Raw genomic sequence first — 24,848 nt, forward strand, 5'->3', positions numbered from 1 at the left:
GACCCATAGAGCCCCATGGAGACCCATAGAGACCCATAGAGACCCATAGAGACCCATATGAGTCAGCCCCACGTATCAGCTCCACCCGTGCCCCCATTCCTTTCTCACCCCACACCACCACCCACATCCCAGCCCCACATCCCAGCCCCACATCCCCGCCCCACATCCCAGCCCCACATCCCAGCCCCATATCCATCCCAGCCCCATATCCATCCCCGCCCCACATCCCAGCCCCACATCCCAGCCCCACATCCATCCCCGCCCCACATTCCCTCCCCCTCCATCCTCTGCCGGTCCCTCCGCATTCCACCCCACCTCCTCCGCCCCATAGCGGTGGGTCAATCAACCCCATAAAGAGCCGCAGCCGTTCCCCGGGGCCGCCCCATAACTACGGCCATGGGGGTTATGGGGCGGACAGCAATGGGAACGGCACTGCTGCTGCTGGGAGCGCTGCTGGGTGCGCTATGGGGCACTATGGGGCTCTATGGGGGGATATGGGGCTCTATGGGGTGTCTATGGGGCTCTATGGGGTGTCTATGGGGCTCTATGGGGGGATATGGGGTGTCTATGGGGCTCTATGGGGAGATATGGGGAGATATGGGGCTCTATAGGGCTCTATGGGGTGTCTATGGGGAGATATGGGGTGTCTATGGGGTGTCTATGGGGCTCTATGGGGTGTCTATGGGGATCTATGGGGCTCTATGGGGGGATATGGGGTGTCTATGGGGGGATATGGGGCTCTATGGGGTGTCTATGGGGCTCTATGGGGTCTCTATGGGGTTCTATGGGGTGTCTATGGGGCTCTACAGGGTGTCTATGGGGCTCTATGGGGTGCCTATGGGGCTCTATGGGGTGTCTAATGGGCTCTATGGGGCTTTATGGGGTGTCTATGGGGATCTATGGGGCTCTATGGGGGGATATGGGGTGTCTATGGGGCTCTATGGGGGGATATGGGGCTCTATGGGGCTCTATGGGGTGTCTATGGGGCTCTATGGGGTCTCTATGGGGCTCTATGGGGTGTCTATGGGTCTCTATGGGGTCTCTATGGGTTCTCTATGGGTCCCTATAGGTCCCTATAGGTCTCTATGGGGTCTCTATGTGTCTCTGTGTCTCTATGTGTCTCTATGTGTCTCTATAGGTCTCTATGTGTCTCTATGGGTCCCTATGGGTCCCTATGTGTCTCTATGGGTCCCTATGGGTCTCTATGGGTCCCTATGTGTCTCTATGGGTCCCTATGGGTCCCTATGGGTCTCTATGGGTCTCTATGTGTCTCTATGGGTCCCTATGGGTCTCTATGGGTCCCTATGGGTCTCTATGGGTCCCTATGTATCTCTATGGGGTCTCTATGGGTCCCTATGTATCTCTATGGGGTCTCTGTGCTCACCCTGCCCCCCCCCCCAGCTCCCTGTGTGGCAGCTCCGAGTGGTGACATCATCAATGACGTCACGGGATCGGGCTGTGACGTCACGGGGGCCGGAAGAAGCCCCGCCCCCCTCTGCCCCATAGCCACGCCCCCCGCCCCGCCCCCGGACTGCGACGCTGATTGGACGGCGGGGGGCGATGACGTCATCACGGCGACCAATGGGGGCGGTGACGTCACCAACGGGGGTCCCAACGTCACCGTGGCGACCAACGGGAGTGATGACGTCACCAAAGGGGGCTATGACGTCATCTACGGGTGCCCCATAGCCCACCATGGGGGTCCCAACGTGACCTATGAGGGCGATGACGTCATCAAAGGGGGATATGACGTCAACAAAGGAGGGGGTCACCCCGGAAGTGACGTCATGGCCCCTCCCCCACCCTGTGCCGCGTTTCCGGTCACCGTGTCCCCCCCCCCCTCCCCCAATTCGGGGGTCTCCCCCCCCCTCCCCCCCCCTTCATCATCCCCCCCATCATCATCATCAGCATCCTGCGCTGACCCCCCCCATAGAACCCCATAGACCCCATAGGAAACCCCATAGAACCCCATAGACCCCATAGGAAACCCCATAGAACCCCATAGAAAACCCCATAGAACCCCATAGACCCCATAGAAAACCCCATAGAACCCCATAGACCCCATAGAAAACCCCATAGAACCCCATAGATCCCATAGAAAACCTCATAGACCCCATATAAAACCCCATAGCCCCCCATAGAACCTCATAGACCCCATAGGAAACCCCATAGCCCCCATAGAACCCCATAGACCCCATAGAAAAACCCATAGAACCCCATAGACCCCATAGAAAACCCCATAGAACCCCATAGACCCCATAGAACCCCATAGAACCCCATAGACCCCATAGAAAACCCCATAGAACCCCATAGACCCTATAGAAAACCCCATAGAACCCCATAGACCCCATAGAACCTCATAGACCCCATAGAAAACCCCATAGAACCCCATAGAACCCATAGAAAACCCCATAGAACCCCATAGACCCCATAGAACCCCATAGACCCCATAGAAAACCCCATAGAACCCCATAGACCCCATAGAAAACCCCATAGAACCCCTTAGAACCCCATAGACCCCACAGAACACCCCATAGAACCCCATAGACCCCATAGAACCCCATAGAACCTCATAGACCCCATAGAAAACCCCATAGAACCCCATAGACCCCATAGAATACCCCATAGAACCCCATAGACCCCATAGAAAACCCCATAGAACCCCATAGACCCCATAGAAAACCCCATAGAACCCCATAGACCCCATAGAAAACCCTATAGAACCCCATAGACCTCAAAGAACACCCCATAGAACCCCATAGACCCCATAGAACCTCATAGACCCCATAGAAAACCCCATAGAACCTCATAGACCCCATAGAAAACCCCATAGAACCCCATAGACCCCATAGAAAACCCCATAGAACCCCTTAGAACCCCATAGACCCCACAGAAAACCCCATAGACCCCATATAAAACCCCATAGCCCCCCATAGAACCCCATAGACCCCATATAAAACCCCATAGAACCCCATAGAACCTCATAGACCCCATATAAAACCCCATAGCCCCCCATATCGCCCCATAGACCCTATATAAAACCCCCCATAGCCCCCCATATAACCCCCATACACCCCATAGGACCCCCATAGCCCCCCATAGAACCTCGTAGAACCCCATATCCCCCCCACATATACCCCATAGGACCCCCCATATAACCCCCATAGGACCCACATAGCCCCCATATCCTCCATAGGACCCACATATCCCCCCATAGGATCCCCCATAACCCCCCACAGAACCCCATAGAACCCCCATATACCCCATAGGACCCCCATAACCCCCCATAGAACCACATAACCCCCCATATACCCCATAGGACCCCCATAACCTCTCATATTACCCCATATGACCCCCATATCCCCCCATAAGACCCCATATAACCCCATATCCCCCCCATACACTGCATATGAAACCCCATATCCCCCCATATGCCCCCATATAATCCCATATACCCCCATATCCCCCCCATATAACCCCATATACCCCCATATCCCCCCCATATAACCCCATATACCCCCATATAACCCCATATAACCCCATATCCCCCCATATAACCCCATATCCCCCCATATCCTCCCCATATAACCCCATATCCCCCCATATAACCCCATATCCCCCCATATCCTCCCCATATACCCCCATATCCCCCCCATATAACCCCATATCCCCCCATATAACCCCATAAACCCCCATATCCCCCCCATATAACCCCATATCCCCCCATATCCCCCCCATATAACCCCATATACCCCCATATCCCCCCATATAACCCCATATACCCCCATATCCCCCCCATATAACCCCATATCCCCCCATATCCTCCCCATATCCCCCCTTATACCCCATATAACCCCCCTTTGCCCCCCATATCCCCCCTCCCCCAATAAACCCATCCCCCCCTATTCAGTTCCGGGCCCCATTTCTGCCCCCCCCCCCATTTCCTATTTCACCCCACAAAAGAGGAACTGCCCCCCCCCCCCAGCAATGGGTCACCCCATAGAGGAGCCCCATAGCGACCCATAGGGAGACAGAGAGACCACACAGAGACCCCATAGGGACCCATAGAGACCCCATAGGGACCCATAGAGATTCCATAGAGACTCATAGGGACCCATAGTGGTCCATAAAGACCCATAGAGACCCCATAGAGGCCCCATAGATCCCCATAGAGCCCCATAGAGACCCCATAGAGACCCATAGGGACCTATAGAGACCCATAGAGACCCCATAGATCCCCATAGAGTCCCATATAGCCCCATAGAGCCTCATAGAACCCCATAGGGAACCCATAGACCCCAATAAAGCCCTATAGAGCCCCATAGAGACCCCATAAATCCCCATAGAGCCCCATAGACACCCCATAGAGCCCCATAGACACCCCATAGATCCCCATGGAGCCCCATAGACACACCATAGAGCCCCATAGAGCCCCATAGACACCCCATAGAGCCCCATAGACACTCCATAGACACCCCATAGAGCCCCATAGAGCCCCATAGAGCCCCATAGACACCCCATAGAGCCCCATAGACACCCCATAGAGCCCCATAGAGCCCCCATAGAGCCCCATAGAGCCCCATAGACACCCCATAGAGCCCCATAGACACACCATAGAGCCCCATAGACACCCCATAGAGCCCCATAGAGCCCCCATAGAGCCCCATAGAGCCCCATAGACACCCCATAGAGCCCCATAGACGCCCCATAGAGCCCCATAGAGACCCACAGACACCCCATATAGCCCCATAGATCCCCATAGACACCCCATAGAGCCCCATAGACACCCCATAGAGCCCCATAGAGACCTATAGACACCCCATAGAGCCCCATAGAGACCCCATAGAGACCTATAGACACCCCATAGAGACCCACAGACACCCCATAGAGCCCCATAGATCCCCATAGACACCCCATAGAGCCCCATAGAGACCCCATAGACGCCCCATAGAGCCCCATAGAGCCCCATAGACACCCCATAGAGCCCCAAAGAGCCCCCATAGAGCCCCATAGAGCCCCATAGACACCCCATAGAGCCCCATAGACACCCCATAGAGCCCCAAAGAGCCCCCATAGACACACCATAGAGCCCCATAGAGCCCCCATAGAGCCCCATAGACATCCCATAGAGCCCCGTAGACACCCCATAGACACCCCATAGAGCCCCATAGACACCCCATAGAGCCCCATAGAGCCCCATAGACACCCCATAGAGTATCATTGCCCAACGAGGGGGCGTGGCCAAACCCCCACTAAGCCACGCCCATTTCCTTCTCTTATTGGGCAATAGCCCGGATGTGGGCGGGGCTTCCGTCGGCCACGCCCACTTCCTAAACCACAACGTGTTTCCCCATAGGCGGGGGCGTGGTTACGTTTAGCCCCGCCCACCTCCCTTTCCCATTGGCTGCGTGTCCAAATGTGGGCGTGGTTTGTGTTGGCCACGCCCATTTCCTATTCCATCCCCCCCCCCCCCATTCACCTTCAGGTCCCGAGTTCGAATCCCGCGATGGGAGTTGGGGGGTGGGCGCTGCTGGCCGCCATGATGGGGGCAGGTAGGGGGATATGGGGGGGGGGCACTTGGGGGGGGTCGGGAGGTTGATATAGGGGGGGAAATAGGGGGTAATTGGGGGGTAATGGGGGTAATAGGGGGGTAATGGGGGTTAATAGGGGGGTAATGGGGGTTAATAGGGGGGTAATAGGGGGGTAATAGGGGGGTAATAGGGGGGTAATAGGGGGTAATGGGGGGTGATAGGGGGGGTAATGGGGGGTAATGAGGTTCTGGGGGGACAATAGAGTGTGGGTATGGGTCCCTATGTGGTCCCTATAGGGCACTATGGGGTCTCTATTAGGCTCTATGGGGCTCTATGGGGTTCTATGGGGTGTCTATGGGGCTCTATGGGGTCTCTATGGGGTGTCTATGGGGCTCTATGGGGTGTCTATGGGGCTCTATGGGGTCCCTATGGGGCTCTATGGGGTCTCTATGGGGCTCTATGGGGCTCTATGGGGTGTCTATGGGGCTCTATGGGGCTCTATGGGTCCCTATGGGGCTCTATGGGGCTCTATGGGGTGTCTATGGGGCTCTATGGGGTCTCTATGGGGCTCTATGCGGCTCTATGGGGTCCCTATGGGGCTCTATGGGGTCTCTATGGGGCTCTATGGGGCTCTATGGGGTGTCTATGGGGCTCTATGGGGTCCCTATGGGGCTCTATGGGGTCTCTATGGGGCTCTATGGGGCTCTATGGGGTGTCTATGGGGCTCTATGGGGCTCTATGGGTCCCTATGGGGCTCTATGGGGCTCTATGGGGTGTCTATGGGGCTCTATGGGGTCTCTATGGGGCTCTATGCGGCTCTATGGGGTCCCTATGGGGCTCTATGGGGTCTCTATGGGGCTCTATGGGGCTCTATGGGGTGTCTATGGGGCTCTATGGGGTCTCTATGGGGCTCTATGCGGCTCTATGGGGTCCCTATGGGGCTCTATGGGGTCTCTATGGGGCTCTATGGGGCTCTATGGGGTCCCTATGGGGCTCTATGGGGTCCCTATGGGTCTCTATGGGGTCTCTATGGGGCTCTATGGGTTGTCTGTGGGGCTCTATGGGGCTCTATGGGGTGTCTATGGGGTTCCTATGAGGCTCTATGGGGCTCTATGGGGAGATATGGGGCTCTATGGGGCTCTATGGGGTGTCTATGGGTCTCTATGGGGTCTCTATGGGGCTCTATGGGTTGTCTGTGGGGCTCTATGGGGCTCTATGGGGTGTCTATGGGGTTCCTATGAGGCTCTATGGGGCTCTATGGGGTGTCTATGGGGCTCTATGGGGCTCTATGGGGCTCTATGGGGTGTCTATGGGGCTCTATGGGGTACTATGGGGTCTTATGTGGGGGCCATAGATCTCAATGGGGGGTTATGGGGGGGGGTCTAATGGGGTATATGGGGGGGGGGTTCAATTGGGACCCATAGATCTCAATGGAGGGGGGTCCTAAGGGGTCTATGTGGGGTCGGGGGGCTTATGGGGGGGGGTCATTGAGCCTCCCCTCCCCCCAGCTCGGTTCCTATAGGGCAGAGTTGGGGGGGGGGGGGATGTGGGGGGTGACTCAGGGGCAGGAAACGGATGGAGGTTGGGGGGGGGGTGAGTCATTATGGGGGGGGGGGGGTGAGTCAGTGGGTCAGTGGGGGGGGGGGGGCACCTCCGAGTGACCCCAAAGTGGCACCACGTGACCACAGGCCCCCCATAACCCCCCCCATATCCTCCCTATATCCCCCATATCCCCCCATATACCCCCTATAGCCCCCCATATCCCCCCATAACTCCACTATATCCCCCCATATCCCCCCTATAGCCCCCTATATCCCCCATATCCTCCCTATATCCCCCATATCCCCCCATATACCCCCTATAGCCCCCCATATAACCCCATATCCCCCCCATATCCCCCCCATATCCTCCCTATATCCCCCATATCCCCCCATATACCCCCTATAGCCCCCTATATCACCCCATATCCACCCTATAGCCCCCTATATCACCCCATATCCACCCTATAGCCCCCTATATCCCCCATATCCCCCCATAACTCCAGTATATCCCCCCATATCCCCCCTATAGCCCCCCATATCACCCCATATCCCCCCATATACCCCCATAACTCCACTATATCCCCCCATATCCACCCTATAGCCCCCCATATAACCCCATATCGCCCCATATCCCCCCATATCCCCCCATATCCCCCCCATATCACCCCATATCCTCCCATATACCCCCATAACTCCCTCATATCCCCACATATCCCCCCTATAGCCCCCTATATCACCCCATATCGCCCCATATCCCCCCCATATCCCCCCCATATCCCCCCATATTTCCCTATATCCCCCCCCTAACCCCCCTATATCCCCCCATAGTGCCCTATATCTCCCCATATCCCCCCCATATCCCCCATATCCCCCCATAACCCCCTATATCTCCCCATATCCCACTATTTCCCCCCATAACCCCCCATATGCCCCCTAACCCCCCTATATCCCTCCATATCCCCCCATATCCCCCCCTAACCCCCCCATATCCCCCCATATCCCCCTATATCCCCCTCCTATCCCATATCCCCCCCCATATCCCCCCCATAACCCCCATATCCCCCCCATATCCCCCCATATCCCCCTATATCCCCCATAACCCCCTATTTCCCCCCCATAACCCCCATAACCCCCATATCCCCCCATATCCCCCCCTATAACCCCCCTATATCCCCCCATAGTTCTCTCCCTGCGCTGCCATCGCTGTGGGTCCCCCCCCTGCCCCCCGACCCCCTGTGCCCCCCACCAGCAGTGCTGCCGTTACACCGCCGTCAGCTCCAGGGACCGTAAGCTCCGCCCCATATCTAAGCCCCGCCCCCTTTAAGCCACGCTTATGGGGCTCTATGGGGCTCTATGGGACACTATGGGGGGCTATGGGGTGTCTATGGGGCTCTATGGGGTCTCTATGGGGCTCTATGGGGCTCTATGGGACACTATGGGGGGCTATGGGGTGTCTATGGGGCTCTATGGGGCTCTATGGGGCTCTATGGGGTCTCTATTGGGTCTCTATGGGTCTCTATGAGTCTCTATGGGGCTCTATGGGGCTCTATGGGCACTATGGGGGGATATGGGGTGTCTATGGGGCTCTATGGGTCTGTATGGGTCTGTATGGGGCTCTATGGGGTCTCTATTGGGTCTCTATGGGGCTCTATGGGGTCTCTATGGGGCTCTATGGGGCCCTATGGGGCTCTATGGGGTCTCTATTGGGTCTCTATGGGGTTCTATGGGGTCTCTATGGGTCTCTATGGGGCTCTATGGGACACTATGGGGGGCTATGGGGTGTCTATGGGTCTCTATGGGGTCTCTATGGGTCCCTATGGGTCTCTATGGGTCTCCATGGGGGCTCTATGGGTCTCTATGGGGTCCCTATGGGTCTCTATGGGGCTCTATGGGTCTCTATGGGTCTCTATGGGGTGTCTATGGGTCTCTATGGGTCTCTATGGGACACTATGGGACACTATGGGTCTCTATGGGGTCTCTATGGGGCTCTATGGGGCTCTATGGGTTCTCTATGGGTCCCTATGGGGTCTCTATGGGGCTCTATGGGTCTCTATGGGTCTCTATGGGGCTCTATGGGGTCTCTATGGGGCTCTATGTGTCCCTATGGGTCTCTATGGGGCTCTATGGGTCTCTATGGGGTCCCTATGGGTCTCTATGGGGCTCTATGGGTCTCTATGGGTCTCTATGGGTCCCTATGGGTCTCTATGGGGCTCTATGGGTCTCTATGGGGTCTCTATGGGGTCCCTATGGGTCCCTATGGGTCCCTATGGGTCTCTATGGGTCTCTATGGGGTCTTTATGGGTCTCTATGTGTTTCTATGGGGTCTCTATGGGTCTCTATGGGTCTCTATGGGGCTCTATGGGTCTCTCTGGGGTCCCTATGGGGCTCTATGGGGCTCTATTACCCAATCAGAAGCCACGCAGCCCCCCAAAGCCCCGCCCACCCCCTGTCAATCACCATCACTTGTAGCCCCGCCCCCTCCCCATAGCGTTACCCAATCAGAAGCCACGCACCACCCTAAGTCCCTCCCACCCCCATGTCCATCACCGTCACGTGACCCCTCGGTCCTCCAAGGGCAGGGGGCGCTGTGGCGGGAGGAACAACGAGACTGTTCGACCTGCGGGGTCCCGAACGTCACCGTCCGCTTCCGGTCACGTGACGGGAACTTGGTGACCCTCCGCGAATGGCGCTGCCGGGGGGATGGGTGCAATGGCGGCACCGAGCCGACAGGGGGCGGTAAAGAGCAATGGGGGTCTATGGGGGTATGGGATCCATTGGGGTCTATGGGGATCTATGGGGGGATATGGGGAGATATGGGGAGATATGGGGTCCCTATGGGGCTCTATGGGGCTCTATGGGGTCTCTATGGGGGGATATGGGATCCATTGGGGTCTATGGGGGGATATATGGGGTCTATGGGGGGATATGGGGATCTGGGATCCATTGGGGTCTATGGGGGGATATGGGGATCTATTGGGGTCTATGGGGGTATGGGATCCATTGGGGTCTATGGGGGTATGGGGATCTATTGGGGTCTATGGGGGGATATGGGGTCTATGGGGGGATATGGGGTCTATGGGGGGGTATATGGGGGGATATGGGGAGATATGGGGTCTCTATGGGTCTCTATGGGTCCCTATGGGGTCTCTATGGGGCTCTATGGGGCACAGTGGGGTCTCTATGGGGGGATATGGGGAGATATGGGGTCTCTATGGGGGGATATGGGGTTCTATGGGGCTCTATGGGGTCTCTATGGGGGTATGGGATCCATTGGGGTCTATGGGGGGATATGGGGTCTATGGGGGGGTATATGGGGGGATATGGGGTCTCTATGGGGTTCTATGGGGGGATATGGGATCCATTGGGGTCTATGGGGATCTATGGGGGGATATGGGGATCTATGGGGCTCTATGGGTCCCTATGGGGTCTCTATGGGGGGATATGGGGAGATATGGGGAGATATGGGGGGATATGGGGGGATAGGGGGGGATAGGGGGCTCTATGGGGTCCCTATGGGGTTCTATGGGGTTCTATGGGGGGATATAGGGGGATATGGGGTCTCTATGGGGCTCTATGGGGTTTCTATTGGGATCTATGGGGCTCTATGGGGTTTCTATGGGGATCTATGGGGTCTCTATGGGGCTCTATGGGGGGATATGGGGATCTATGGGGCTCTATGGGGTCTTTATGGGGTCCCTATGGGGCACAATGGGGTCTGTATGGGTCCCTATGGGGGGATATGGGGATCTATGGAAATCTATGGGGCTTTATGGGTCCCTATGGGGCTCTATGAGGGGATATGGGGTCTCTATGGGGATCTTTGGGGGGATATGGGGGGATATATGGGGGGATATGGGGAGGTATGGGGGAATATGGGGCTCTATGGGGTCCCTATGGGGCTCTATGGGGGGTTATGGGTGGATTTGGGGGAATATGGGTTCCTATGGGGATCTATGGGTGGCTATGGGGTCTCTATGGGGCTCTATGGGGATCCTATGGGTGAGATATGGGGCTCTATGGGGGGATATGGGGAGATATGGGGGGATATGTGGTCTCTATGGGGCTCTATGGGGTCTCTATGGGGCTCTATGGGGTCCCTATGGGGCTCTATGGGGTCTCTATGGGGCTCTATGGGATCTCTATGGGGGGATATGGGGAGATATGGGGAGATAAGGGGATCTATGGGGATCTATGGGGGGATATGGGATCCATTGGGGTCTATGGGGGGATATGGGGGTATGGGATCCATTGGGGTCTATGGGGGGATATGGGCTCCATAGGGATCTATGGATCCTTATGGGGTTCTATGGGGAGATATGGGGATCTATGGGGGGATATGGGGATCTATTGGGGTCTATGGGGGGATATATGGGGTCTATGGGGGGATATGGGGTCTATGGGGGGGTATATGGGGGGATATGGGGTCTCTATGGGGGGTATATGGGGGGATATGGGGTCTATGGGGGGTATATGGGGGGATATGGGGGGATATATGGGGTCTATAGGGGGATATGGAGTCTATGGGGGGGTATATGGGGGGATATGGGGCCTCTATGGGGTTCTATGGGGGGATATGGGATCCATTGGGGTCTATGGGGGGGATATGGGGCTCTATGGGTCCCTATGGGGTCTCTATGGGGCACAATGGGGCCTCTATGTGTCCCTATGGGGGGATATGGGATCCATTGGGGTCTATGGGGGGATATGGGGTCCCTATGGGGCTCTATGGGGTCCCTATGGGGCTCTACGGGGTCTCTATGGGGGGATATGGGGAGATATGGGGAGATAAGGGGATCTATGGGGGGATATGGGGATCTATTGGGGTCTATGGGGATCTATGGGGTCTATGGGGGGATATGGGGTCTATGGGGGGGTATATGGGGGGATATGGGGTCTCTATGGGGTTCTATGGGGGGATATGGGATCCATTGGGGTCTATGGGGGGATATGGGGATCTATTGGGGTCTATGGGGGTATGAGATCCATTGGGGTCTATGGGGGTATGGGGATCTATTGGGGTCTATGGGGGGATATATGGGGTCTATGGCGGGATATGGGGTCTATGGGGGGGTATATGGGGGGATATGGGGTCTCTATGGGGTTCTATGGGGGGATATGGGATCCATTGGGGTCTATGGGGATCTATGGGGGGATATGGGGATCTATGGGGCTCTATGGGTCCCTATGGGGTCTCTATGGGGGGATATGGGGAGATATGGGGGGATATGGGGAGATATGAAGATCTATGGGGGGATATAGGGGGGATATGGGGTCTCTATGGGGGGATATGGGATCCATTGGGGTCTATGGGGGTATGGGATCCATTGGGGTCTATGGGGGTATGGGATCCATTGGGGTCTATGAGGGGATATGGGGTCTATGGGGGGGTATATGGGGGGATATGGGGGGATAGGGGGCTCTATGGGGGGATATGGGGTCTATGGGGGGGTATGGGGGGGATATGGGGGGATATGGGGTCTCTATGGGGCACAATGGGGCCTCTGTGTGTCCCTATGGGGGAATATGGGATCCATTGGGGTCTATGGGGGGATATGGGGAGATATGGGGCTCTATAGGGTCCCTATGGGGCTCAATGGGGTGTCCATGGGGCTCTATGGGGTCCCTATGGGGCTCTATGGGGTCTCTATGGGGGGATATGGGTGAATATGGGGGGATATATGGGGAGATATGGAGCTTTATGGGGCTCTATGGGGCTCTATGGGGCACAGTGGGGTCTCTATGGGGGGATATGGGGAGATATGGGGCTCTGTGGGGTCTCTATGGGTCTCTATGGGGTCTCTATGGGGGGATATGGGGGAGATATGGGGAGATATGGGATCTCTATGGGGATCTATGGGCTCCTTAGGGATCTATGTGTCCCTATGGGGTTCTATGGGGGGATATGGGGTCTCTATGGGTCTCTATGGGTCCCTATGGGGTCTCTATGGGGGGATATGGGGAGATATGGGGTCTCTATGGGGGGATATGGGGAGATATGGGGCTCTATGGGGTCTCTATGGGGCTCTATGGGGTCTCTATGGGGGGGATATGGGATCCATTGGGGTCTATGGGGGGATATATGGGGTCTATAGGGGGATATGGGGTCTATGGGGGGGTATATGGGGGGATATGGGGGTCCTATGGGGGAGATATGGGGGGATATGGGGAGATATGGGGTCCCTATGGGGCTCTATGGGTCCCTATGGGGTCTCAATGGGTCTCTATGGGGTTTCTATGGGTCTTTATGGGGTCTCTATGGGGCTCTATGGGGTCCCTATGGGGCTCTATGGGGTCTCTATGGGGCTCTATGGGGGGATATGGGGAGATATGGGGCTCTATGGGGTCTCTATGGGGCTCTATGGGGGGATATGGGGAGATATGGGGCTCTATGGGGTCCCTATGGGGTTCTATGGGGGGATATGGGGGGATATAGGGGGATATGGGGTCTCTATGGGGCTCTATGGGGTTTCTATTGGGATCTATGGGGCTCTATGGGGTTTCTATGGGGATCTATGGGGTGTCTATGGGGCTCTATGGGTCCCTATGGAGCACAATGGGGTCTCTATGGGGATCTATGGGGCTTTATGGGTCCCTATGGGGCTCTATGGGGGGATATGGGTGGATATATGGGGAGATATGGGGAGTTATGGGGGAATATGGGGCTCTATGGGGTCCCTATGGGGCTCTATGGGGTTTCTATTGGGATCTATGGGGCTCTATGGGGTTTCTATGGGGATCTCTGGGGAGATATGGGGCTCTATGGGGATCTATGGGGCTCTATGGGGTCTTTATGGGGTCCCTATGGGGCACAATGGGGTCTCTATGGGTCCCTATGGGGGGATATGGGGTCTCTATGGGGATCTATGGGGCTTTATGGGTCCCTATGGGGCTCTATGGGGGGATATGGGGTCTCTATGGGGATCTTTGGGGGGATATGGGGGGATATATGGGGGGATATGGGGAGGTATGGGGGAACATGGGGCTCTATGGGGTCTCTATGGGGCTCTATGGGGGGTTATGGGTGGATTTGGGGGGATATGGGTTCCTATGGGGATCTATGGGTGGCTATGGGGTCTCTATGGGGGGATATGGGGCTCTATGGGGTCTCTATGGGGCTCTATGGGGGGATATGGGTGGAGATATGGGGAGATATGGGGTCCCTATGGGGCTCTATGGGGTTTCTATGGGGATCTATGGGTCTCTATGGGGAGATATGGGGTTTCTATGGGGGTCCTATGGGGGGGATATTTGGGCTCTATGGGGGGATATGGGGTTCTATGGGGTTCTATGGGTAGCTATCGGGTCTCTATGGGGCTCTATGGGTCTCTGTGGGGCTCTATGGGGTCTCTATGGGTCTCTATGGGTCTCTATGGGGTCTCTATGGCATCCCTATGTGTCCCCCCATGACCAAGTGACCCCCCCCCCATACAGACCCTCCCCCCACTTCTGGCCCCGCCCCCTCGTGCCCCACATGTGCCGACGGCTCGTGCCCCTCCCCCCCCCACCCCACATTGCGCTGCCCCCCAAGTGACGTGTGTGTGCAGCTCAGGGCCGGGATGGGGGGCGAAGGTAAGGGGGGATATGGGGGGATATGGGGGGATATGGGGGGATATGGGGGATATGGGGGGATATGGGGGGGATATGGGGGATATGGGGGGATATGGGGGGATATGGGGGGATATGGGGGATATGGGGGGATATGGGGGGGATATGGGGGGATATGGGGGATATGGGGGATATATGGGGTCTATGGGGGGATATAGGGGGGATATAGGGGGATATGGGGAGATATGGGGGGATATGGGGGATATGGGGGGATATGGGGGGATATATGGGGGGATATGGGGGGATATATGATGGATATGGGGGGATATGGGGGATATATGGGGGGATATGGGGGGGATATGGGGGGATATGGGGGGATATGGGGGATATGGGGGGATATGGGGGGATATGGGGTTATATGGGGGATATGGGGGGATATGGGGTTATATGGGGGGATATATGGGGGATATGGGGAGATATGGGGGGGATATGGGGGATATGGGGGGATATGGGGGGATATAGGGGGATATATGGGGGATATGGGGGGGATATAGGGGGGATATGGGGGATATGGGGGATATAGGGGGATATGGGGGGATATGGGGGATATAGGGGGATATGGGGGGATATGGGGGGATATGGGGGATATAGGGGGATATGGGGGGATATGGGGGGATATGGGGTGGATATAGGGGGATATGGGGGGATATGGGGGATATGGGGGGGATATGGGGGGGATATGGGGGGATATGGGGGGATATGGGGGATATATGGGGTCTATGGGGGGATATGGGGGGGATATGGGGGGATATAGGGGGATATGGGGGGTTATATGGGGGATATGGGGGGATATGGGGGGATATATGGGGGGATATAGGGGGATATGGGGGGATATAGGGGGGATATGGGGGGGTATGGGGGATATAGGGGGGATATATGGGGGGATATGGGGGATATGGGGGGATATATGGGGGGACATGGGGGGATATATGGGGGGATATGGGGGATATAGGGGGATATGGGAGGGATATGGGGGGATATAGGGGGATATGGGGGGATATATGGGGTCTATGGGGGGATATGGGGGGGGATATGGGGGATATAGGGGGATATAGGGGGTAATAGGGGGGATATGGGGGAATATGGGGGGATATGGGGGGATATGGGGGGATATGGGGTTATATGGGGGGATATGGGGGGATATAGGGGGATATGGGGGGGATATGGGGGGATATAGGGGGATATGGGGTGGATATAGGGTTATATGGGGGGATATAGGGGGGATATGGGGGGGATATGGGGGGATATGGGGGGATATGGGGGATATAGGGGGGATATGGGGTTGGTATGGGGGGATATGGGGGATATGGGGGGATATGGGGGATATGGGGGGATACGGGGGGATACGGGGGGATATGGGGGGGATATGGGGGGATATGGGGGATATGGGGGGATATGGGGGATATAGGGGGGATATGGGGGGATATGGGGGGATATGGGGGGATATATGGGGGGATATGGGGGGATATGGGGTCCTATGGGGGGATATGGGGGATATGGGGGGATATGGGGGGATATATGAGGGATATGGGGGGATATGGGGGGATATGGCTCCTATGGGGGGATTTATGGAGTCCTTTGGGGGGATATATGGGGTCCTATGGGGGGATATATGGGGTTATGGGGTCTATGGGGTCCTATGGGGGGATGTATGGGGGGGTATGGGGGGATATGGGGGGGAAATGGGGCTCTATGGGTTGCTATGGGGTCTCTATGGAGCTCTATGAGTCCTAATGGGGCTCTATGGGGTCTGGGGGGGGGTTCTATGGGGGTCTATGGGGTCCTATGCGGGGATATATGGGGTCTGTATGGGTCCCTATGGGTCCCTATGGGTCCCTATGGGGTCTCTATGTGTCTCTATGTGTCCCTATGGGGTCTCTATGGGTCTCTATGTGTCCCTATGGGGTCTCTATGTGTCCCTATGGGTCCCTATGGGTCTCTATGTGTCCCTATGGGTCCCTATGGGTCTCTATGTGTCTCTATGGGTCTCTATGTGTCCCTATGTGTCTCTATGGGTCTCTATGGGTCCCTATGGGTCTCTATGGGTCTCTATGGGTCTCTATGGGTCCCTATGGGGCATTATGGGTCCCTACGGGTCCCTATGGGTCTCTATGGGTCTCTATGGGTCCCTATGGGTCCCTATGTGTCTCTGTGTGTCTCTATGGGTCCCTATGGGTCCCTGTGTGTCCCTATGGGGTCTCTATGGGTCCCTGTGTGTCCCTATGTGTCTCTATGGGGTCCCTATGGGTCTCTATGGGTCCCTATGGGTCCCTGTGTGTCCCTATGGGGTCTCTATGGGTCCCTATGGGGTCTCTATGGGTCCCTATATGTCCCTATGGGTCCCTATGTGTCTCTATGTGTCCCTATGGGTCCCTATGGATCCCTATGGGTCTCTATGTGTCTCTATGTGTCCCTATGTGTCCCTATGGGTCCCTATGGGTCTCTATGGGTTTCTATGGGTCCCTATGTGTCTCTATGGGTCCCAATGTGTCTCTATGTGTCCCTATGTGTCCCTATGGGTCCCAATGGGTCTCTATGGGTCCCTATGGGGTCCCTATGTGTCCCTATGGGTCCCAATGGGTCTCTATGGGTCCCTATGGGGTCCCTATGTGTCCCTATGGGTCCCAATGGGTCTCTATGGGTCCCTATGTGTCCCTATGTGTCCCTATGGGTCTCTATGGGTCCCTATGGGTCCCTATGTGTTCCTATGTGTCCCTATGTGTTCCTATGGGTCCCTATGTGTCTCTATGGGTCCCTATAGGGTCCCTATGGGTCTCTATGTGTCCCTATGGGTCTCTATGTGTCTCTATGGGGTCCCTATGTGTCCCTATGTGTCCCTATGGGTCTCTATGGGTCCCTATGGGTCCCTATGTGTCCCTATGGGTCTCTATGGGTCCCTATGGGGTCCCTATGGGGTCCCTATGGGTCCCTATGGGTCTCTATGGGTCCCTATGTGTCCCTATGGGTCCCTATGGGTCCCTATGTGTCCCTATGGGGTCTCTATGTGTCCCTATGTGTCCCTATGGGTCCCTATAGGGTCCCTATGTGTCTCTATGGGCCCCTATGGGTCTCTATGGGTCCCTGTGTGTCCCTATGGGGTCCCTATGGGTCCCTATGTGTCCCTATGGGTCCCTATGGGTCTCTATGGGGTCCCTATGTGTCCCTATGGGTCCCTATGTGTCCCTATGTGTCCCTATGGGTCCCTATGGGTCTCTATGGGTCCCTATGTGTCCCTATAGGGTCCCTATGTGTCCCTATGGGGTCCCTATGGGTCCCTATGGGTCCCTATAGGGTCCCTATGTGTCTCTATGGGTCCCTATGTGTCCCTATGGGTCTCTATGGGTCCCTATGTGTCCCTATGTGTCCCTATGGGTCCCTATGTGTCCCTATGGGTCCCTATGGGTCCCTATGTGTCCCTATGGGTCCCTATGTGTCCCTATGTGTCCCTATGGGTCCCTATGTGTCCCTATGGGTCCCTATAGGGTCCCTATGTGTCCCTATGGGTCCCTATGTGTCCTTATGGGTCTCTATGTGTCTCTATGGGTCCCTATGTGTCTCTGTGTGTCCCTATGTGTCCCTATGTGTCCCTATGGGGCCTCTATGGGTCCCTATGGGGTCTCAATGGGTCTCTATGGGTCCCTATGGGTCCCTATGTGTCCCTATATGTCCCTATGTGTCTCTATGGGGTCCCTATATGTCCCTATGTGTCTCTATGTGTCTCTATGTGTCCCTATGGGTCCCCATTGATCCGTGTCTCCCCACAGCGCCCCCTGGCGACTCGGAGCTGTGGGGCTGCGGCCGTGTGGGGGAGGGGCGCTGTGTGGGGCTGCTGATGGCACAGAGCGTCAATGGGACCCGGGGGGCCAAGTGCTGCCAGGGGGGGTGCAACGGTACGGGGGGATATGGGGGGGTCTATGGGGCCCTATGGGGGGAGATGGGGGGGATATGGGGGTTATATGGGGGGACATGGGGGGGATATGGGGTGTATGGGGGGACATGGGGGGATCTATGGGGCCCTATGGGGGAAGATGGGGTCCCTATAGGGCCCTATGGGGGGACATGGGGGGGATATGGGACCCTATGGGGGGAGACGGGGTCCCTATAGGGCCCTATGGGGGGACATGGGGGTGATATGGGGGGATATGGGGGGGATATGGGGCCCTATGGGGGGATATGGGGGATATATAGGGGGATATGGGGGGATATGGGGGTTATATGGGGTGTATGTGGGGATATGGGGGGCTCTATAGGGCCCTAAGGGGGGAGATGGGGGGGATATGGGGGTTATATGGGGTGTATGGGGGGATATGGGGGTTATATGGGGGGATATGGGGGTTATATAGGGGGATATGGGGGGATATGGGGGTTATATGGGGTGTATGGGGGGACATGGGGGGGATATGGGGACCTATGGGGGGAGATGGGGTCTCTATAGGGCCCTATGGGGGAATATGGGGGTTATATGGGGGGATATGGGGGTTATATGGGGTGTATGGGGGGATATGGGGGGGATATGGGGCCCTATGGGGGGAGACGGGATCCCTATAGGGCCCTATGGAGGGACATGGGGGTGATATGGGGGGATATGGGGGGGATATGGGGCCCTATGGGGGGATATGGGGGATATATAGGGGGATATGGGGGGATATGGGGGTTATATGGGGTGTATGGGGGGATATGGGGGGATCTATGGGACCCTATGGGGGGATATGGGCGGGATATGGGGGTTATATGGGGGGATATGGGGACCTATGGGGGGAGATGGGGGTTATATGGGGTGTATGGGGGGATATGGGGGTTATATAGGGGGATATGGGGGGGATATGGGGGGACATGGGGGGATATGGGGACCTATGGGGGGATATGGGGGTTATATGGGGGGATATGGGGGGGATATGGGGCCCTATGGGGGGATATGGGGTCCCTATGGGGCCCTATGGGGGAATATGGGGGTTATATGGGGGGATATGGGGGTTATATGGGGTGTATGGGGGGATATGGGGGGGATATGGGGCCCTATGGGGGGAGACGGGATCCCTATAGGGCCCTATGGGGGGACATGGGGGTGATATGGGGGGATATGGAGGGATATGGGGGGGATATGGAGCCCTATGGGGGGATATGGGGGGACATGGGGGGGATATGGGACCCTATGGGGGGATATATAGGGGGATATGGGGGGATCTATGGGACCCTATGGGGGGACATGGGGGGATATGGGGGTTATATAGGGGGATATGGGGGGATATGGGGGTTATATGGGGTGTATGGGGGGACATGGGGGGGATATGGGGTGTATGGGGGTTATATGGGGGAGATGGGGGTCTCTATAGGGCTCTATGGGGGGATATGGGGGTTATATGGGGTGTATGCGGGGATATGGGGGGATCTATGGGACCCTATGGGGGGACATGGGGGGGATATGGGGGTTATATGGGGGGATATGGGGGTTATATAGGGGGATATGGAGGGATATGGGGGGATCTATGGGGCCCTATGGGGGGAGATGGGGGTTATATGGGGTGTATGGGGGGATATGGGGGGGATATGGGGGGAGATGGGGGTCTCTATGGGACCCTATGGGGGGACATGGGGGGGATATGGGGTGTATGGAGGGATATGGGGGGGACATGGGGGTTATATAGGGGGATATGGGGGTTATATGGGGTGTATGGGGGGATATGGGGGTTATATGGGGGGATACGGGGGGGATATGGGGGGAATATGGGGGGACATGGGGGGGATCTATGGAGCCCTATGGGGGGGATATGGGGGTTATATGGGGTGTATGGGGGGATATGGGGGGATCTATGGGTCCCTATGGGTCCTTACTGGTCCCTACTGGTCTGTACTGGTGCAGAGGATCCCGCTCCCCCCCCCTCTCTGCGCTGTTGGAGCTGTGAAGGCCCCGCGCCCCATTGCAGCCCCACAGCGATCAGCTGCCAGCCCGGCCTGACCCACTGCGTCACTGCCAGCACCTACGGTGTGGGGCTGGGGGGTATGGGGGGATATGGGGGGATATGGGGTGTCTATGGGGCTCTATGGGGCGCTATGGGGTGTCTATGGGGCTCTATGGGGAGCTATGGGGTGTCTATGGGGCACTATGGGGCTCTATGGGGTGTCTATGGGGCGCTATGGGGTGTCTATGGGGCTCTATGGGGCTCTATGGGGTGTCTATGGGGCTCTATGGGGCACTATGGGGTGTCTGTGGGGCTGGGGATCTAATCTATGGGGCTCTATGGGGTGTCTATGGGGCTCTATGGGGCTCTATGGGGTTCTATGGGGTGTCTATGGGGTTCTATGGGGTTCTATGGGGTGTCTATGGGGCTCTATGGGGTTCTATGGGGTGTCTATGGGGCTCTATGGGGTTCTTTGGGGTGTCTATGGGGCTCTATGGGGTGTCTATGGGGGGCTATGGGGCGCTATGGGGTCTCTATGGGTCGCTATGGGTCTCTATAGGGTCTCTATGGGGCTCTATGGGGCTCTATGGGGCGCTATGGGGTGTCTATGGGGCTCTATGGGGCACTATGGGGTGTCTATGGGGCTGGGGATCTAATCTATGGGGCACTATGGGTTGTCTATGGGGCTCTATGGGGTGTCTATGGGGCTCTATGGGGCGCTATGGGGTGTCTATGGGGCTCTATGGGGCTCTATGGGGCTCTATGGGGTGTCTATGGGGTGTCTATGGGGCTCTATGGGGTGTCTATTGGGCGCTATGGGGTGTCTATGGGGCTCTATGGGGTGTCTATGGGGCTCTATGGGGTGTCTATTGGGCGCTATGGGGTGTCTATGGGGCTCTATGGGGTGTCTATGGGGCGCTATGGGGTGTCTATGGGGCTCTATGGGGTGTCTATGGGGCTCTATGGGGTGCTATGGGGTGTCTATGGGGCTCTATGGGGTGTCTATGGGGCTCTATGGGGCTCTGTGGGGCTCTATGGGTTTCTATGGGACTCTATGGGGTGTCTATGGGGCTCTATGGGGCTCTATGGGGTGTCTATGGGGTGTCTATGGGGCTGTATGGGGTGTCTATGGGGCTCTATGGGGTGTCTATGGGGCTGTATGGGGTGTCTATGGGGCTCTATGGGGCTCTATGGGGTGTCTATGGGGCTCTATGGGGTGTCTATGGGGCGCTATGGGGCTCTATGGGGTGTCTATTGGGCGCTATGGGGTGTCTATGGGGCTCTATGGGGTGTCTATGGGGTGTCTATGGGGTTCTATGGGGTGCCTATGGGGCTCAAGGGGCTCTATGGGGCTCTATGGGGCTCTATGGGGCACTATGTGGTGTCTATGGGGCTGGGGATCTAATCTATGGGGTTCTATGGGGTGTCTATGGGGCTCTATGGGGTGTCTATGGGGTGTCTATGGGGTTCTATGGGGTGTCTATGGGGCTCTATGGGGTGTCTATGGGGCGCTATGGGGTGTCTATGGGGTGTCTATGGGGTGTCTATGGGGTGTCTATGGGGCTCTATGGGGTGTCTATGGGGCGCTATGGGGTGTCTATGGGGCTCTATGGGGTGTCTATGGGGCTGGGGATCTAATCTATGGGGCACTATGGGGTGTCTATGGGGCTGGGGATCTAATCTATGGGGCTCTATGGGGTGTCTATGGGGCTCTATGGGGCTCTATGGGGTTCTATGGGGTGTCTGTGGGGCTCTATGGGGCTCTATGGGGCTCTATGGGGTCTCTATGGGGTCTCTGTGTCTCTATGGGTCTCTATGGGGTCTCTATGGGTCCCTATGGGTCTCTATGGGTCTCTATGGGGTCTCTATGGGTCTCTCTGTGTCTCTATGGGTCTCTATGGGTCTCTATGGGGTCCCTATGGGTCCCTATGGGTCTCTATGGGTCTCTATGGGGTCTCTGTGTCTCTATGGGTCTCTATGTGTCACTATGGGTCTCTGTGGGTCTCTGTGGGTCTCTATGGGGTGTCTATGGGTCTCTATGGGTCCCTATGGGGTCTCTATGGGTCTCTATGGGGTCTCTATGGGTCTCTATGGGGTCTCTGTGTCTCTATGGGTCTCTATGGGTCTCTATGGGTCTCTATGGGGCACTATGGGGTCTCTATGGGGCTCTATGGGTCTCTATGGGTCTCTATGGGGTCTCTATGGGGCTCTATGGGGCACTATGGGTCTCTATGGGTCCCTATGGGTCCTTACTGGTCCCTACTGGTCTATACTGGTGCAGACGATCCCTCTCCCCCCCCCTCTCTGCGCTGTTGGAGCTGTGAAGGCCCCGCGCCCCATTGCAGCCCCACAGCGATCAGCTGCCAGCCCGGCCTGACCCACTGCGTCACTGCCAGCACATACGGTGTGGGGCTGGGGGGTATGGGGTGTCTATGGGGCTCTATGGGGCTCTATGGGGTGTCTATGGGGCTCTATGGTGTGTCTGTGGGGCTCTATGGGGCTCTATGGGGTGTCTATGGGGCTCTATGGGGCTCTATGGGGAGCTATGGGGCTCTATGGGGCACTATGGGGTGTCTATGGGGCTGGGGATCTAATCTATGGGGCTCTATGGGGTGTCTATGGGGCTCTATGGGGTTCTATGGGGCTCTATGGGGTGTCTATGAGGCTCTATGGGGCGCTATGGGGTGTCTATGGGGCTCTATGGGGTGTCTGTGGGGCTCTATGGGGTGTCTATGGGGCTCTATGGGGTGTGTATGGGGTGTCTATGGGGCTCTATGGGGTGTCTATGGGTCTCTATGGGTCTCTATGGGTCTCTATGTGTCACTATGTGTCTCTATGGGTCTCTATGGGTCTGACCCCGCTCTCTGCCCCATAGATGATACGGGATCCCCCTGGCTGTTCCGTGGCTGTGCGTCCCCCCATTGGTGTGGGGCTCCCGTGGGGTTGTGGGGCGGGATCCGTGGGGCGCCCCCCAAGTGCTGTGGGGCGTCGTTCTGTAACCAGCTCCCCGGGGATCCCCCCCCGCCCCACGGCTCCGCCCCACACATTTGGGGTCTCACCCCATTGCTCCCCATTGGACTCAACCTCATCCTATGGGGCTGAGCCCCACAAGTGGATCCTCCCCCCCCCCCCCCTCTGCCCCATAGATCTGGATGGCATTAAAGGAGTTTGGATTGCGGTGATGTGGGGTGCTTTGCTATGGGGCAGCGCTATGGGGCAGCGCTATGGGGCAGGTCTATGGGGCTTTGCTATGGGGCAGGTATATGGGGCAGCGCTATGGGGCAGGTCTATGGGGCAGGGCTGTGGGGCATGGCCAGCTATGGGGCAGAGCTATGGGTCAGGGCTATGGGGCTTTGCTATGGGGCAGCGCTATGGGGCAGGGCTATGGGGCTTTGCTATGGGGCAGCGCTATGGGGAGGTCTATGGGGCAGGTCTATGGGGCAGCGCTATGGGGCAGCGCTATGGGGCAGGTCTATGGGGCAGGGCTTTGGGTAGGTCTATGGGGCTTTGCTATAGGGCAGCGCTATGGGGCAGGTCTATGGGGCAAGTCTATGGGGCAGCGCTATGGGGTAGGTCTATGGGGCTTTGCTATGGGGCAGCGCTATGGGGCAGGTCTATGGGGCAAGTCTATGGGGCAGGTCTATGGGGTAGGTCTATGGGGCTTTGCTATGGGGCAGCGCTATGGGGCAGGGCTATGGGGCAGAGCTATGGGTCAGGGCTATGGGGCAGGGCTATGGGACAGGGCTATGGGGCAGCGCTATGGGGCAGGTCTATGGGGCAAGTCTGTGGGGCAGGTCTATGGGGCAGGGCTATGGGACAGGGCTATGGGGCAGCGCTATGGGGCAGCGCTATGGGGAAGGGCTATGGGGCAAGTCTATGGGGCAGGTCTATGGGGCTTTGCTATGGGGCAGGTCTATGGGGCAGGGCTATAGGGCTTTGCTATGGGGCTTTGCTATGGGGCAGGGCTATGGGGCTTTGCTATGGGGCTTTGCTATGGGGCAGGTCTATGGGGCAGGGCTTTGGGTAGGTCTATGGGGCAGGGCTATGGGGCTTTGCTATGGGGCTTTGCTATGGGGCAGCGCTATGGGGCAAGTCTATGGGGCAGGTCTATGGGGCTTTGCTATGGGGCAGCGCTATGGGGCAGGTCTATGGGGCAGCGCTATGGGGCAGGGCTATGGGACAGCGCTATGGGGCAGGGCTATGGGGCTTTGCTATGGGGCATCGCTATGGGGCAGCGCTATGGGGCAAGTCTATGGGGCAGGTCTATGGGG

General features: G+C 57.1%; 1 protein-coding gene across 1 annotated transcript; it reads left to right on the forward strand.

Moving 5' to 3' along the window:
- Positions 1-420: 420 nt before the first annotated feature.
- On the forward strand, positions 421-23,759 carry LOC146751329 (uncharacterized). The gene is made up of 9 exons (XM_085534751.1): positions 421-457; positions 1,507-1,820; positions 5,357-5,552; positions 8,254-8,358; positions 9,647-9,808; positions 14,504-14,641; positions 18,442-18,567; positions 22,859-22,981; positions 23,453-23,759. Exons 1-9 carry the CDS (start codon positions 421-423, stop codon positions 23,677-23,679), a joined length of 1,428 nt encoding a protein of 475 aa, XP_085390877.1. The 3' UTR covers positions 23,680-23,759.
- The last annotated feature ends 1,089 nt before the right edge of the window (positions 23,760-24,848 follow it).

This window comes from Coturnix japonica, unplaced genomic scaffold (genome assembly GCF_054131305.1).
Source record: "Coturnix japonica strain WE unplaced genomic scaffold, WE-NBRP24 Scf098, whole genome shotgun sequence".
NCBI classification, from domain to species: domain Eukaryota; kingdom Metazoa; phylum Chordata; class Aves; order Galliformes; family Phasianidae; genus Coturnix; species Coturnix japonica.

Excerpts from the sequence above, each read along its gene's own strand:
- LOC146751329 (XM_085534751.1), top strand. The coding sequence starts at position 421 with ATGGGAACGGCACTGCTGCTGCTGGGAGCGCTGCTGG. Across the intron at positions 1,821-5,356 it reads CACCCTGTGCCGCGTTTCCG|GCGGGGGCGTGGTTACGTTT; the intron begins GTCACCGTGTCC and ends GTTTCCCCATAG. Across the intron at positions 5,553-8,253 it reads GGCCGCCATGATGGGGGCAG|TTCTCTCCCTGCGCTGCCAT; the intron begins GTAGGGGGATAT and ends ATCCCCCCATAG.